The sequence below is a fragment of the Patella vulgata genome, chromosome 1, assembly GCF_932274485.2.
Source record: "Patella vulgata chromosome 1, xgPatVulg1.2, whole genome shotgun sequence".
NCBI lineage: Eukaryota > Metazoa > Mollusca > Gastropoda > Patellidae > Patella > Patella vulgata.
Window position 1 is genome coordinate 73251021 of NC_065879.2, and position 14438 is coordinate 73265458.

Here is a 14438-nt window from a genome sequence, read left to right on the forward strand (position 1 = left end):
TAACCAAGAGTTAAAGTTAATATTTTATCAGGTCTGATTTTCATGTTGGGTCTATCAAAGATATTAACACCAGCAAACGTTATTTCAAAGAACAAACATGTATCGTTGATTGTTATTCGCCGAGCAAGAAAGTCCGGAATTAAAAACAGCAATGGCCTTCGTTCCCCGTTTGTTGATTTCGGTAACACCATGCTTGATTGCTTCGTCTACAGTTTTCCAGTGATGTCATTGAAATCTGCTATGAAGGACCAAAAGATATAACGATGCAGTAAATAATGTAACAGTAGTTCGCTACTGCAATGTGGATTAAACAAGCTGAAAGGGAATTTAAAAAAAAAAAAATCCTAAGTAGAGGTTAGTTGGATGTAAGACACCTTCGTTTATTGCTGATTTCGCAGAAACCAGACAGGAATTTCATTTGTTGTCACTCCATGAGTTCTAATACTAGCTTTCAACAAATCTTTGATTTGATACTAAAACATGGATTTTGAATTAATTTGAAGTTTTGTATGTCATATATATATCTTCTTTTAAAAAAGTAGGGGATATTGAAATGCAAATACCTATACAGGTTGTGATATGATAAATAGTTATGGACACTTGACATGCTTTGAGAGTATGTTCACAGATGAAGAACTTATCGCCCGAACAGAACCACTGAACTGCACATGCATTGTCAAATTTGACACTTCAAGGAAGGGTTGATGAAAACTGCCGCGTGCTGGTTATCTATCCATGTTTGCTTTCCTATCGGTTCTTGCATAATAATTACTGATTAGCGTATTTTTGCTTTAGTGTGTTACGTTTAATTTGATCGGGAGACGTGTTCGTCGACGTCAACCGACCACACTGCAAAAATTGGCCATGGCACTGCAAGAGGAGTGGGTCAGATTGCCTCAAATCGTGATTGGACGGTTGATTGGGAGCATGCCACGACGAATTGCTGAATGTCTGAGGATTGGTGGAGCAATTACTCATTATTAAGACAAAAATCAAAAACGTCCATTTTCACTTTTGACGGTGTATCTCTTTCTGAGTGAAATGGGGCCGTCAGATAAGCCGCCCATATGAAATGTTTATGCTCACGTGTAGGCAATTGGCCTGTTATTAACATACACTGGTTACCTCTAATAAAAACAGCAGTGCATTTCAGCAGTTTTGTATTGTTTCGGAATATCCCCTACTTTTTTTGAAGAGTATATATATACAGCTATTGAATAATGGTTAGTTTACTTTAGACTTTCTATTCATATACAAAAGGGGCGTTTATTGTGAAGTTAGCGTCTTGTTTCTATTTTTTTCTCTTTTCTCATTAACACCGAAATAACATTCTGCAACAGGCCCCCCACACACCACTCTCCAAAGTACTACAGCGTTAACTATCTCAGCGTTATATCTTCTCTTGGACTGGGATTGTAATTATGCTGCTTTGTCGCTTTCTTTGATTGTTCTTTAGGAATTATATAGCTTACAGTATTTACATTACCACGCTTTGTCTGTAAATTTTATTACTTCATCGGATGAATAACCCATAGACAAATCAAATAACATCCTCCGGTAAATGATTTCATAATCCGACACATGTTCCTGATCCATTTACTACAACAGTCGAATCGTAAATAACCGTTTAAATTTTATTTCCTGATCAGATTTGGCGAATAACTCCACATAAGAACAAAAAAACTTTCGGAATAATCCAGATATGGGATGGGTTCAGTTGGAAGTCAAATTGCACACCTTCCTATAATCGACTAGTATAAGTTCCTTCGCCGAGGCTTCATGGTGACAATGGAATATGTCCAAGTCTGTTGTTTATCTCTCAGAATGAAAACAATGGGATGTTTCACAGTCAAGGTTTTAGAAATAAACAGAGCCTTGTCGTTAATCCCGATTCCATTAGCTGCTAAAGCCTCGGTTTCCCTTTGGCTTACTTCTACGACGGCCTTCTGGATAGGACCGTTTACAAACCGATCGGTTTATCCCGAAGATACTGACAATAACCCGACCGGACATCAGTTGGTTTATCCAAAAATGGCATATATTATTAGATAATACTGCGAAATCATTCAGATTACCATTTTCTTCTATTGGTGTTTGACGTCCGCTTCCACCGAGGGTGATATCGCAGACAAGATCTTTCTTGTGTAAGGAAACTGGAGTAAACCCACCAGGTTGAGAAGCCGCATACGCTCACATCAGAGATCGAAACCACGAAAGCAAGCCAGAGTTGACCGGCCAGCTAGAGCTCGAAGCGTGCCACTCTAGACCACCCCAACTCCCCTTCAGAAAGTCAAAGAAATTGTCAGTTTTATATTCCCAAATACATATAGCTATGATAAACTAGAGGCTGTGATGCATGTTTTGAATATAAATAACGCTTGTTTGGAAATTATAAACAGTTTAAGTTGTGTATGAGTAGCAGATGTGTGGGTAATGTATTGTAGACAAATCAAATGCCATTAGTGCAATCATTGAAATGAACATCCAAGTCACGCCTGTTCTGTGAATATACGATGCAGCAGAACCCCCTATTCCCAATGAGCAGAAATCTCACACATTATTATTAGCCTACATACAACAATAACGCAGTCTCTTTCAAACTTTATTGGATTCTTTTGGATCCAGACATGTACTTATCAACGAGGGTCTGTGTATCTTCCATGGAAAAGATTAACACCTGCAACCTTATCTCTAATGAGGAACATATACGGATGATTTAGTGTTATATATCTGGGAAAGTGGATGGCGGAGGAAAGGAACGAGATCCCCAATCCGGTCACAGCAGCAGCTTTCGTCCCGCTTTCGCTAATTTCAATAACAGCTTGTTGAATGGCTTCTCCTACAAACAGCCCAGACATTCCAGTGATTCCGCTAAGATCAGCTGAGGAAGGATCAAAAACCTTTTGGATTCCAAGGCCTTGTAAAGACTGCTTCAGTTTCAGTTTGTTTTCGATTTTAATCTTTGGCATAGCTAAGGTGAATAAACCAGAATGTTGTAAATCTGAAAGAAAAAGATATTCCTACGCTTTAACTTTGGAAGTAAAAAAAACCCTCAATTTCGGATATTCGGAATTTAATGAAAGTGGATTATTCACACCAGTTTACGTAAGATACTGAAAACATTATGGTTGACAATAATCGCCGTTCATAATACAAACATGTGGACTGCTGACTTATGTATATATGTTTGTTATCCTGGGGGATATTTTAAAGTTACCGCAATGTATTGTTTATGAGTAGCGTAAGCGAAGTCCAACAAATTAGTTTGTTGTTTGACTCCTCCTTTCGAAAAAGGCCTCTACAATAACGTTTGACAAATCCTTGGATTCGTGTCTGTATGCTATAACAATGAAACTGTGTTGATTTAAAGTTTCAAGTTATGAAATGAGATGAGATATATTGAACAATTTACTTTGTATTTATGTTCACTTTGTAACATAAAGTTTAATTATAAAGATTTCGTATCGGCTTTTTGCTCATTAACAGAAGTACAAAATTGCCCATGTTATTTCTCTGCGACGGCGATTCATATTATATTTCCATACATTTTGTTCCATTCATTGTTTGTTGTGCCGTTAACAAGCTTTACATAAACCCTTTAGATGCAGTATTTTATCGGATTACCAACCAAGTGAAAACAGTAACTGATCACCCCGTGATCAGACCTGTCATAACCTCACTCAATAGGATAAAACCGATGACCTTAAACAACGCCGGACCTCTTATTCTGAACAGGAATAAAGAGAACCAAAGCCAGTATGGGGGTTTATTTTTATTGGACCTTTTTAAACCTGTGGATCAGTGTATCGGCCATGGAATATGTCCATTCCTGTAGTTTTATCTCTCAGCACGAACATAAAGGGGTGATTCACCATCAAAGTTTTAGAAAAGAACAGGGCCTTCTCGACAATCCCGAAACCAGTAGCTGCCGAGGCTTCAGTTCCCTTTTCGTTGACTTGTAAGACGGCCTTCTGGATAGCATCGTCTACATACAGGTCGGATCTTCCAGTCATTCCAGAAAGATCGGCATTAAACTGATCGAACATTTGGTTTATCCCCATTAACTTCAAAATGGGTTTCAATTTTAAAGTGTTTTCGATTTTCATTCTAGGTAAGTAGACTTGGAAGACGTCTTTTTGATCCATATCTGAAATGCGTAAACATATTTTAAAGGAAATTTCGAATATTATTGCACTATAATGAAAAACCCCAGAGTTCTTTTTCATGGATAGAGACACAGTTATATAAATAAACGTTTACAAATTTCAGTGATATTATTCCAATCCAATAAATACAAATTTATGACATATTCTACTGAATTTTCATTGTTATAGATAATTTCTGACAATGCCACGTATATAAATATAACCTGTAACGCAGGTGTTGTTTGACGCCTGCATGTGTATCTTATCACAAGGAAATTGTTATGGTAGTAGGCATAGAGAAAACATTACAATCTGATTCAACAATGAATGCTCATATGAATATCACTTTCCTGATTGCATTGGCCTTGTTGGTGTCGTCAAGGAGCAAGCCCGCCAGTGATCATCATACGGGAACAACCAGTGATTGTAACAACCGAGCAAAAGCAACACAACATATACAACACAATTATATATTATTGATATATAGAGAAGGTAAACAAACGGATCCGAATTAAAAAGAATATTATTAATAAAAGAAAAATAGTGATAGTTAAACGCGTATGGGGTCCTAGAATATCAAATAAAATGCACTGTAGAACACTGAAACTTATACAATTAAATAAGGAAAATATACGAATTTTGAAATAAATATAAAAATCATAAAATTCGAAGTGTGACGACAGCTCATACATACATTTGTCGATGTCAAAAATTATTGCTTAAAATAGCCCCCTTCATTGGCATGTACACGACATGGGAGACAAAATTAGATATTGTTTCACGCTACGAAAATACATGTATTATGAGGCAAATCTCTCAAAATGCACTTAGTAATGTGTAGAAAGTAAATGCAATTGGACAGAATGTTCTTATCTTCTTTAGTACATAGATCGATTTTCCCCGTTTCTTTCGAGTCGGAGCATTTGAAAGATCCCAGAATGCCTCTTTAAGAGATCAGAAGAGTACAAAATGAACTATAATTTATTGATTGTTTTCAGAATACACGTTACCACAGTGCATATAATCAATTTCTTTCCTTTAGTTTTAGGAAACGACCACGTTTGTCTTCTTTATTTTACAATTTAACCTAATTTGTCTGTGGCCCAGAATATCTCCCCATAAACAAATCTACGTTTGTAGTTTTGTCTCGTATCAGGAACATAAACGGGTGGTTAACAACTAAAGTTTTTGTCATCGATACCATTTCATTTATGCCAATTCCAGTTACAGCGGCTGCTTTGGTTCCAGATTCCGTTACTTCAATTTTAGCCTTTTGAATAACAGTGTCTACAACAAGACCCCCTTGTCCAGTTATACCAGAAAGATCAGCTCTATAATCAAAGATGCGCTGTAGTCCAAGCTGCTTTAAAGCACTGTTCATCTTCAGTTTTGTATCTAATGTAAACTTGGGTAAATAGAGATCAAATTGGGAGGCCCATTTCATATCTGAAACAAAAATACCCCGTAATACAGCCTATTTTTCAAATGTAATAAAACATACATTGTAGTTGATCAACATTCCCACTATAAAATCGCAGTTATATGCTTTATTGCTATGCCGTGTGTATGTTCCAGGTAACAGATTACCACCAGCAACGCGATATCTTGGGGCAATCATATGCGGATGAATAATCCTTATATATTTATGAAAGATTACAGAAGACGCTCTCAAATTCGAAACCAATTTGGGTTATTTCAATGTTTAAATAAAAGCGCTGTGCATACCGAATGATTAAGACATTTTATACCACCCAATCTAAACCCCACTATAGTATTTCATAGGATATGGATAAATGGGTATTTTGTAATCTGAATTCATCCCATAGAATGACAAAGCTATCCATGTTTGCAAGAATTTGTTTTTATTGGATCTGACTTTCAAGTTAGGTCTATGCCCGAGGATCTGTGTACCGCCCTTGGAAAAGATTGACACGGGCAACGTTATCTCTAAGGACAAACATATAAGGATGGTTAATTGTCATGGGCTGTGACATAATAATAGCCGTTGCAACAACACCAAATCCGGTAACAGCAGCGGCCTTGGTCCCTCTCTCGTTGACTTCGATCACAGCTTGCTGGATAGCTTCGCCTACAAATAGTCCTGGATTCCCAGTCATACCACTAAGATCAGCAGCGGATGGATCAAAAATTTTCTGGATTCCGAGATCGTTTAATGAGTTTTTCAGCTTCAGTTTGTTTTCAATTTTAATCTTAGGCATAGCTAAGTTAAAGAAATCACGATGATGTAAATCTGAAAACAGAAGATTTCCAACTTTGAAAATGATGACTGACTTTAATGTGATGTATCAACCACCAGACCTAATGGGGGTGGGAGGGGGGCGAATGGTTAGCACATGCGCGCTGTATCATAAGGTCTGTCATTGAGTCAACTGGCTTGGTTTCGATTCCCCGGTTGTACGTGACAAGGAGTAGGGTCGCCTGTCCAACCTCGTGGGTTTTCTCCGGGTCCTCCAACTGTCAAAGACCTCTACGCGCAAGCGAATAATTGAAATAAAATTGAACCATTTGTTAGTCCCGAAATGACCTAGTTTGTGTCGAGTGGACGTTAAACCCCATTTCTCCCCCCCCCCCCAGTCCAAATGCTTTACAAGGAATAATAGTAACTTATTTAATTTTATACATGGTACAGATTCTTGAAAATAATTTTATACATGGTACACATTCTGGAAAATGAACAGTAAAACATGCATATACTGTTTTTCAATAACGTTTGCATTTACTTTTAGGAAAATATAGGCACATTCCTAATTCCGATTTGCACAACTCTTGTCTTTGGATACAAAAAATGTATCCATTGAAATGTTATGAAATTGTACATCATACAATATGTACTACACTTAGGAGTAAATTCAATAACTTCGCAAAGTCCTTTTGAGAACGGTGCCTTTTTTTAATACAAAGAAGGGAAAACAGTATTCGACCGTAACGTATCATCACAATTCACGAACGTTTTAAGCAAATAACATTAACATTTCAATGTCGGTTAACAACACGATTGTTTAGCTTAGCTATCCCCCGGGTCAAAGCTGTAAACAAACTTTGTAGTTCCAAGAAAACGACGAACATCAAACAAGTATTAAATCATATTTTCGTTTACATATAGTTTATTGGGGTTAACAAAAACTTGTCATATTCTTGGGTCTGTATATCTTCCATAAAACAAATTAACACCAGCAAGACTGTCTCTTAATACGAACATAAACGGATGATTAATCGTTAGACGTTGTGCCGGGATCATTATAGGTAGATTGTGAAAGTTGAATCCCGTAACAGCAGCAGCCTTTGTCCCTTTCTCATTGATTTCAATAACAGCCTGTTGGATAATGTCGGCTACAAACACTCCAGGTTGTCCAGACATGCCACTGAGGTCAGCAGATGAATCGAAGATCTTTTTTATTCCTAAAACTTTTATGATGTCTCTTAGTGGTATTTTGTTTGCAACTGTTAATGTTGGCATGGATACTGTGAAGAGACTACGCTGATGTAGGTCTGAAAGCAAAGATGCAATTCCTTGAAGGTTATATACACGCTTGCTCGATTCTATTGCGTCATCTTTTCGGTCCTCTTAAGCTGTTTTGTATGATATTGCTCGTGGCGAGAAAATCAAATAGAAGTTTAAAATTGTATTATGTGGCCACAACAATTAAAACAAGTTACTCATTACAGAGCATCAACCACTGAATTGGCGATCGGTATAAAGAGAGAAATAAAAGAAGTAAAAACTGATTTTTATTTGTTTATATTATTCTTTTAATATTAAAAGATTGATTAAATTCTTGGGTCAGTGTATCGTCCGTAAAACAAATTAACACCAGCAGATTTGTCCCTTAATACGAACATGAAAGGGTGATTTATTCTGAAAGGAATTGTTATGCTGCCCATAAGAAAACCGTGAAAAACGATTCCAGTCGCGACAGACGCTTTGGTTCCGTTCTCGCTGATTTCAATAACTGCTTGCTGGATAATGTTGTCTACAAATATCCCGGGTTGGCTAAAAATGCCACTGAGGTCCGCAGAAGGGTCAAATATCTTTCGGATTCCTAAAGCTTTAACAGATTCTTTGAGTTGTAGTTTTTTTTCAATGTTTATTCTCGGCATAGTTAGCTTGAAAGGACGTCTGCGCAAGTCTGAAAGCAAAGAGTTAATTTCATCAAACTGGCAGGACTAACTATTAATATTTATCAATAACAGTGGCTGCCTTTCAATGTAAGCCCACGTTTTGCAATAGATGGACGGAGGTCCGGGATAATGATATGGTAACACCGGTACGGAAGGCCAAGGAACGCTGAAACTTACCGACATGGCTAACCTAACTATTATTAATTATCAATAATATACAGTACTATCGATTCCAAACGTCAGTCAAACTATACACACATTAATTGAAATGTTACACTGTAATGGAAGTAGTCAAACACATTTCTATAAATAATATCAATTTTCCATGAGCATTGCTTAACAAATCATAGAAAACAGTAACATACAGCTTACAGTATCTATTAAACATCACACTCCAATTCAAACGCTTGGCACCATTTCCGCTCTGTGATGTCATATTTTCTGTCCAAAGTCAACAAATAATTAAATATTTTTTTTACTATCCACGGAGTATGGATTCGGTATTGTTCTAGTTTGGTTCACATCAGGGACGGATAAAGAATAGTAAATGTCAGCCTTTTTGATGGTTTGAACAATAGATGAAGTGTAACTGATTTTTTTTTAGGAACTATCGTATCTCAATTCCAAATTTATGATGCAATACTCTTGAAGATAAACATACAATATGCAAGAGCTAAATCTGCCCATTGCAGGTCTTTCTTTGGACCTTGAACGAAATATAAACTATTAATTAGACATTTATTAACATGACAAGGCCATAATCAACTCTCGATGCCATCGGATGCCTTAGATTTCCAACAGATTTGAATCAGATCTGCTGTTCAACGACCGTTGATGATTAACAGTTAAAATTGATAATCGAGGCTACAGTGTCATTAAAATGGGTTTTTTTCGGTTCAGAGTGGAGTAATTTGACTGAAATTTTCTCCATATTCTATTTACATAACCTATTTTTAAACTATTATAGCGAGAACTGTCAGCTCTTTATCTAATCTTCCATAATGCCGCTTTAACTGTATACGAAATGATATACATGACAAATAAATATTTGCAAGTAATACTGTGTCCAGTCTTTATTTATTGTTAGATGTGGGATTGGGTCTTAATATTTTTAAATGTTGCTATGATTATAATAGATACCAGCGAATATAAACATTGTGTATCGGCAAAGATGAAAATTCAAGATGCTCGGCATCTCAACATTTTTCGTGTCTGAAAATCTGCTTGTTCGGTTGAATTTAGAGAAATAGACCACGGGTTAATTAATCATTAATTTCAAAGGTTAGTAACTTCACCCGTGCTTTAGTTTGCTTAATTGGCTTATGCTAAATTTCAAATGAATTTGTTGTTAAATAGTAGTTGCCGTGAAAAAGTTATAAACAGCGAATAAGTGACATGGCACACTCCTTCCTCTTTGTCAATTTATTTTGCACTGATATATTTGGCCGTTGACATGTCCCAATTCAGGGAAACGCACGATTAATTTGACCAACTATTGAAACCGAAAATCTGCATTTCTGACTGAAAATAAAATACTCGTGAGTAATATGATTGGGAAATTCTATTAAATTTCAAATATACAATTATCAACACATTACTAGCACAATCGACAGTTAGTAATAGGTAAAGTGTTATACTTTTTGGTAAAAATAATTTTTCAGGTTTCACAATATCACCTAATTAACCTGCTGGGAGCATGGCTTTAAAACTATATTTATTACTGAATATTTTTGTTACATCATTAGAACTTATAATGTCGAATTTTGAACTGTATCATTCTGGACAATGCAGTGATACTATTTCGTAAAAACGTATGCTAAACATAAGAAGGAACACATTAAATGCTAAAGAATATTTATTTCAATAACACACAGACTGTATCTACAATCTATTCTCTTGGATCCGTGTATCTTCCGTGGAAGAGGTTAACACCAGTAACTGTATCTCTAAGTACGAACATATATGGATGGTTTATGGTAACATGTTGAGTCTGGATTATGGCCAGAGCTTTAATCCCGAATCCAGTTACAGCAGCAGCTTTTGTTCCTCTCTCGTTGATTTCGATAACAGCTTTCTGTATAGCTTCGTCTACAAACAACCCCGAATCTCCAGTGATGCCACTTAAATCAGATGATAAGGGATCAAAGAGATCTTGGATACCAAGCAGTTTTAAAGATTTTTTCAGTTGCAGTTTGTTTTCAATTTTGACCTTGGGCATGGCCAATGTGAAGAAACTTCGCTGATCCAAATCTAAAAGCAAAATATTACCCAAGCTAAATTAGAACTGGAATGCCAAATCTCTTTAAATTGTTTACTGGTCCGAACGTTGTTTTCAAGAAACTTTTAATCCATATAGAGCATACTAATTTGATTACCTAAAATAAACAGCTTCCTTCACCAAGGTATTGAACAATTGTCATAGCATATTTAAAATAATATGTGACATATATTTATCAAAAATCCAAACATATCCTGTCGTGTATATCCTTAGGACCTGTAGTTTTGGGATTTATGCTATAGCTAATTTATCGCTAATATCAATTTGTATGACAGGTCGGTTTCCATTCTTATCGATAGACTTAAAAGATCTGCAACTGTCTTTCATTAAATATTAAATAAAGAAAACTATACCACCACCACCACAACCGATTGCCCCTCACCCCCACCCTTGGATGTAAAAAGTAAACAATCAAACATCAACATTTCGTAATATTTTATTTGTTGTGGGCTTTTTGTTAAAGAATTAAATGTATACGCGCGGGTCTGTGTAACGTCCATGGAAGAGGTTAACTCCAGTAGTTTTATCCCTCAGGACGAACATGTAAGGATGGTTTATCGTAAGCTGCTTGCTCATAATGATGACATTTGCATGGATACCGAATCCAGTTACGACAGCCGCTTTCGTTCCCCTCTCGTTTATCTCTATAATGGCTTGTTCGAGAGCATCGTTTACATAGAGTCCGGAAATTCCAGTCATCCCACGCAGGTCAGCAGAATCCTGGTCAAAAAGCTTTTGAACTCCAAGAGCTTGGAGGGATTTCTTGAGTTGTAGTTTGTTTTCAATTTTGATCCTGGGCATAGCTAAGTTGAAAAAGTCCGACTGATCCAAGTCTGAAAACAAAACACCCAGATTGTGTCGACTCTTTAGGTGATAATGTTTTTTATGATTCCAACCGGAACATGATTACTCAAGAAACTCCAGTGGATAGAATTTGTTAACGAACCCAAAAATCCCGTCAACTTGAAGGATTTCAGAAATATTCAGTAGGATTGTTCTGTGGGATTCGTTATATGAATGGGACACATCGAAACGGAATATTTATGAATTGAAAGTACTGTAATAGTAAGTGCAGGGGGACTGCACCACACATAATTTACACATAAACAAATCTACGGACAAGACAATACGCAGAAATCACAAACAAACGAACATATCAAATTAAGTGAATGGATCCGGGGGCTAGCCGTATACGTACACTGCGCTGTACAGCCCCGGGCATGTAGTGATACAGACTTCACTCAGATTTGAAAACAATCAGGAATATAACCCAGAGTGTCTGAAAAATTGGCAGGGTTGTTGTGTAGGTGGTACAGTTACTTTAAGGATATGTAGATGTGCTGTAATGACAACAGCTGTCCACGTTAATTATTAAAATTATTGCTATTCTGATGGAACATAACAATGGAAGCTTATTTACAACCCTGCTTACAAGTGGTCGACACAAAGTTAATGGAAATACACAAATCGTACTCACTTTGAATAGCCGAGTCAAGAGCTTGAGCATCGAGTCCAGATTCAAGAGCAGCAAGACCCTCAATGGCATCAGGAAGTAGAATGAACATACTGTATCTGTTTCCAACATAGGGAAGCTCCATTACAGTTGTCTTAAGATTATCTAGTCGCTTGTAATTAAACATCTGTTCATGTACAGACATCATGTCCACGTCCACGGATGTGGTTGAATCGATGTGAAATTTATGTTTTCTTGTCAAACGTTCATCAAAGACACTTTTCCAGGTTCCTAAACATACAAATAGCTAAAATATAACAACGTCGCACCTACAGGGCAGTGCAATTCTAAGTCAATACATACAAACTGAATATCTGGATTTTATTAATAACAGTGCTACATAGCATCATGTGTTCCTTAAGGAGTAAGTTCACCCGTGGGGATTAGATCTTAAGCTATATCATTGTTTTAAGTGCGCCTATACTAGCAAAGAAGTGGGATGATCTGACAGGCTGTCTGATTCGGTAGTTTGGATCTTGGTATTAAAGTAGCTTAGTTCTCACTTGCAAACACGACTTATTGGTCAATTCAAATCAGCACTGATGTTGTTACCTTAGCATGAAAATATTTAAGACGCAGTGAACATTTTAAAATTGACACACGAATCGCGTGCCAGAATGTTTTTGAGCGAGATTTGTAATGACTCGATGAACGAGGCTAAAGATATTCCTTGGTAGAATTCTACCGATGTAAATTGGAATAAACAGACGCCAAATAATGTTACTCAATAGGGACTCTTCGCGAACATAACTGATTAGAAATTACAGTAAAACAGTAAGGATTAAATGTAAATATGCCTTAATATTACATTATTATATGGGTTGCAACCCAAAGATTAAAAAAATTAGCTTCTTTAACAACAAACTTTTACGGCAAGTTCTGAGATATTTTTATATAAGCTATCCTACCTTGAAAGTATATGGCGTTGATTAACCACATGACTGTGCTACCATCAATAGATCCCGGGGCAAGGAAATCCTTGATCATACCAGCTGTCTGTTTTGATACCCAGTCGTTGATGGGAGCTTCGGGGCCTTTAGGATTTGAAAAATCGAACTCTTGGGCCTTGGCATCGTAATAAGTCTTCATTTTGTTGGAGAAGTCTGAGAGAAGTTTAGTTCCTGGTCTTACGAACATTCCGTTGGCGTTGTTCAAAGTGACGTTTGTCAAGCCCTGTAGCAGACTCGTGTAATATTGGAAGGCATGGTGGACATCGTCGCCGAGGGACTCGATATTCAAAGCTTTGTAAATCTCATCTGTAGTTTGACCTTTTGATCCCAGCGATGTCATTGCCAGAGCAGTGAAAACACTGAAAGGGGAGATAATCAGGTTTTTGTTGGTTGGGGTGAACTTGTTGTAGAGGTCGAAGGAGAATTTTGACGTAGCTGTTGAGAGCTGTTGCATCATTTGGGTATTTGAGAGTGCTCTACGATTGACCCCACCTGAAAAGAATTTGTTAACGTTATCATTAAACAAGTGACGTAAAATGATATATGAAATGAAATGGGGTTTAAAGTCCTACTGTTCTGCTCCCGAACTGGGCTAATGAAGACGGTGATATTAATGAAATACACTAATACGGATATAGCCATAAACCGGAAGTAGCATAACTCCGCAACTGGAAGTTGTAGCCCACATGGCCTATGTTACTCCCCGCTCCGAACTACGCCTCTATACTGTCTTACACCAATTTGGGGCCTGAACAGACAGACAGACAAACGAACGACAGTCACAAAAATTAGTCTAGTTGTGAAACTAATAATTCTTTGGTTCGCGATGTTAAAAACGATAGTTGGCTAGGCAAGGAACTATATGGCAACTAACTACTTCTCATGATGTATAGGTGACTCATGATGTATAAGTGAGCAGCTGATTTTAAAATTAGGGGCACGTTTCCACTTTTGTAGGGTAATATCCTTCTATCAGCAATCAAAAGCCAGTCACAGTAACTTTGGCAGTACGTTTGTGAAAACCCGTAAAATCGACAGGGTTCATATTTAACCCACTACCAATTAGTCCGTAATATTTCATAACGGGTAAGAGTACGACTATGTATGAATATCAACAAATAAAGTTTTTGCACACAAAATAAAATAAATTGGTCTCAATTATCTGATAATAAGGCGCCTATTCTGCATGCAAGCACTAGGCAAACAATATTAAATCAAGTGAATTGATCCTTGGGCCAGATATACACAAGCAAGTGGTTTTCAGTGCCACATAGATATCCAATGAATAGACAATATGCATCTGAATCGAACTTAAAATTACTAACCGTTCACTTCGTAGGACAGGGCTAAGACAGCCAGTCCTAAAACAAGCAACATCTTCATAATGGACTATTAAACTCTAAAAAAATAAA

At 36.9% G+C, this 14438-nt stretch overlaps 1 protein-coding gene across 1 annotated transcript; it reads right to left on the minus strand.

Annotated features, from left to right (window-relative positions):
• Positions 1-6811: 6811 nt before the first annotated feature.
• On the minus strand, positions 6812-14438 carry LOC126809486 (serpin B4). The gene is made up of 5 exons (XM_056098857.1): positions 14352-14438; positions 12985-13518; positions 12041-12307; positions 8220-8293; positions 6812-6829 (listed from the first exon to the last, which is right to left on the minus strand). The coding sequence occupies exons 1-5, from the start codon at positions 14407-14409 to the stop codon at positions 6812-6814; spliced, it is 951 nt and encodes a 316-aa protein (XP_055954832.1). The 5' UTR covers positions 14410-14438.

What these genes read in the sequence shown, in the direction of transcription:
- LOC126809486 (XM_056098857.1), bottom strand. Translation starts at nt 14,409, where the DNA reads ATGAAGATGTTGCTTGTTTTAGGACTGGCTGTCTTAGCCCTGTCCTAC. An exon ending in CCTGTCCTACGAAGTGAACG is followed by an intron (nt 13,519 to 14,351) that starts GTTAGTAATTTT and finishes AATTCTTTTCAG; the next exon opens with GTGGGGTCAATCGTAGAGCA. An exon ending in CAACGCCATATACTTTCAAG is followed by an intron (nt 12,308 to 12,984) that starts GTAGGATAGCTT and finishes TTGTATGTTTAG; the next exon opens with GAACCTGGAAAAGTGTCTTT.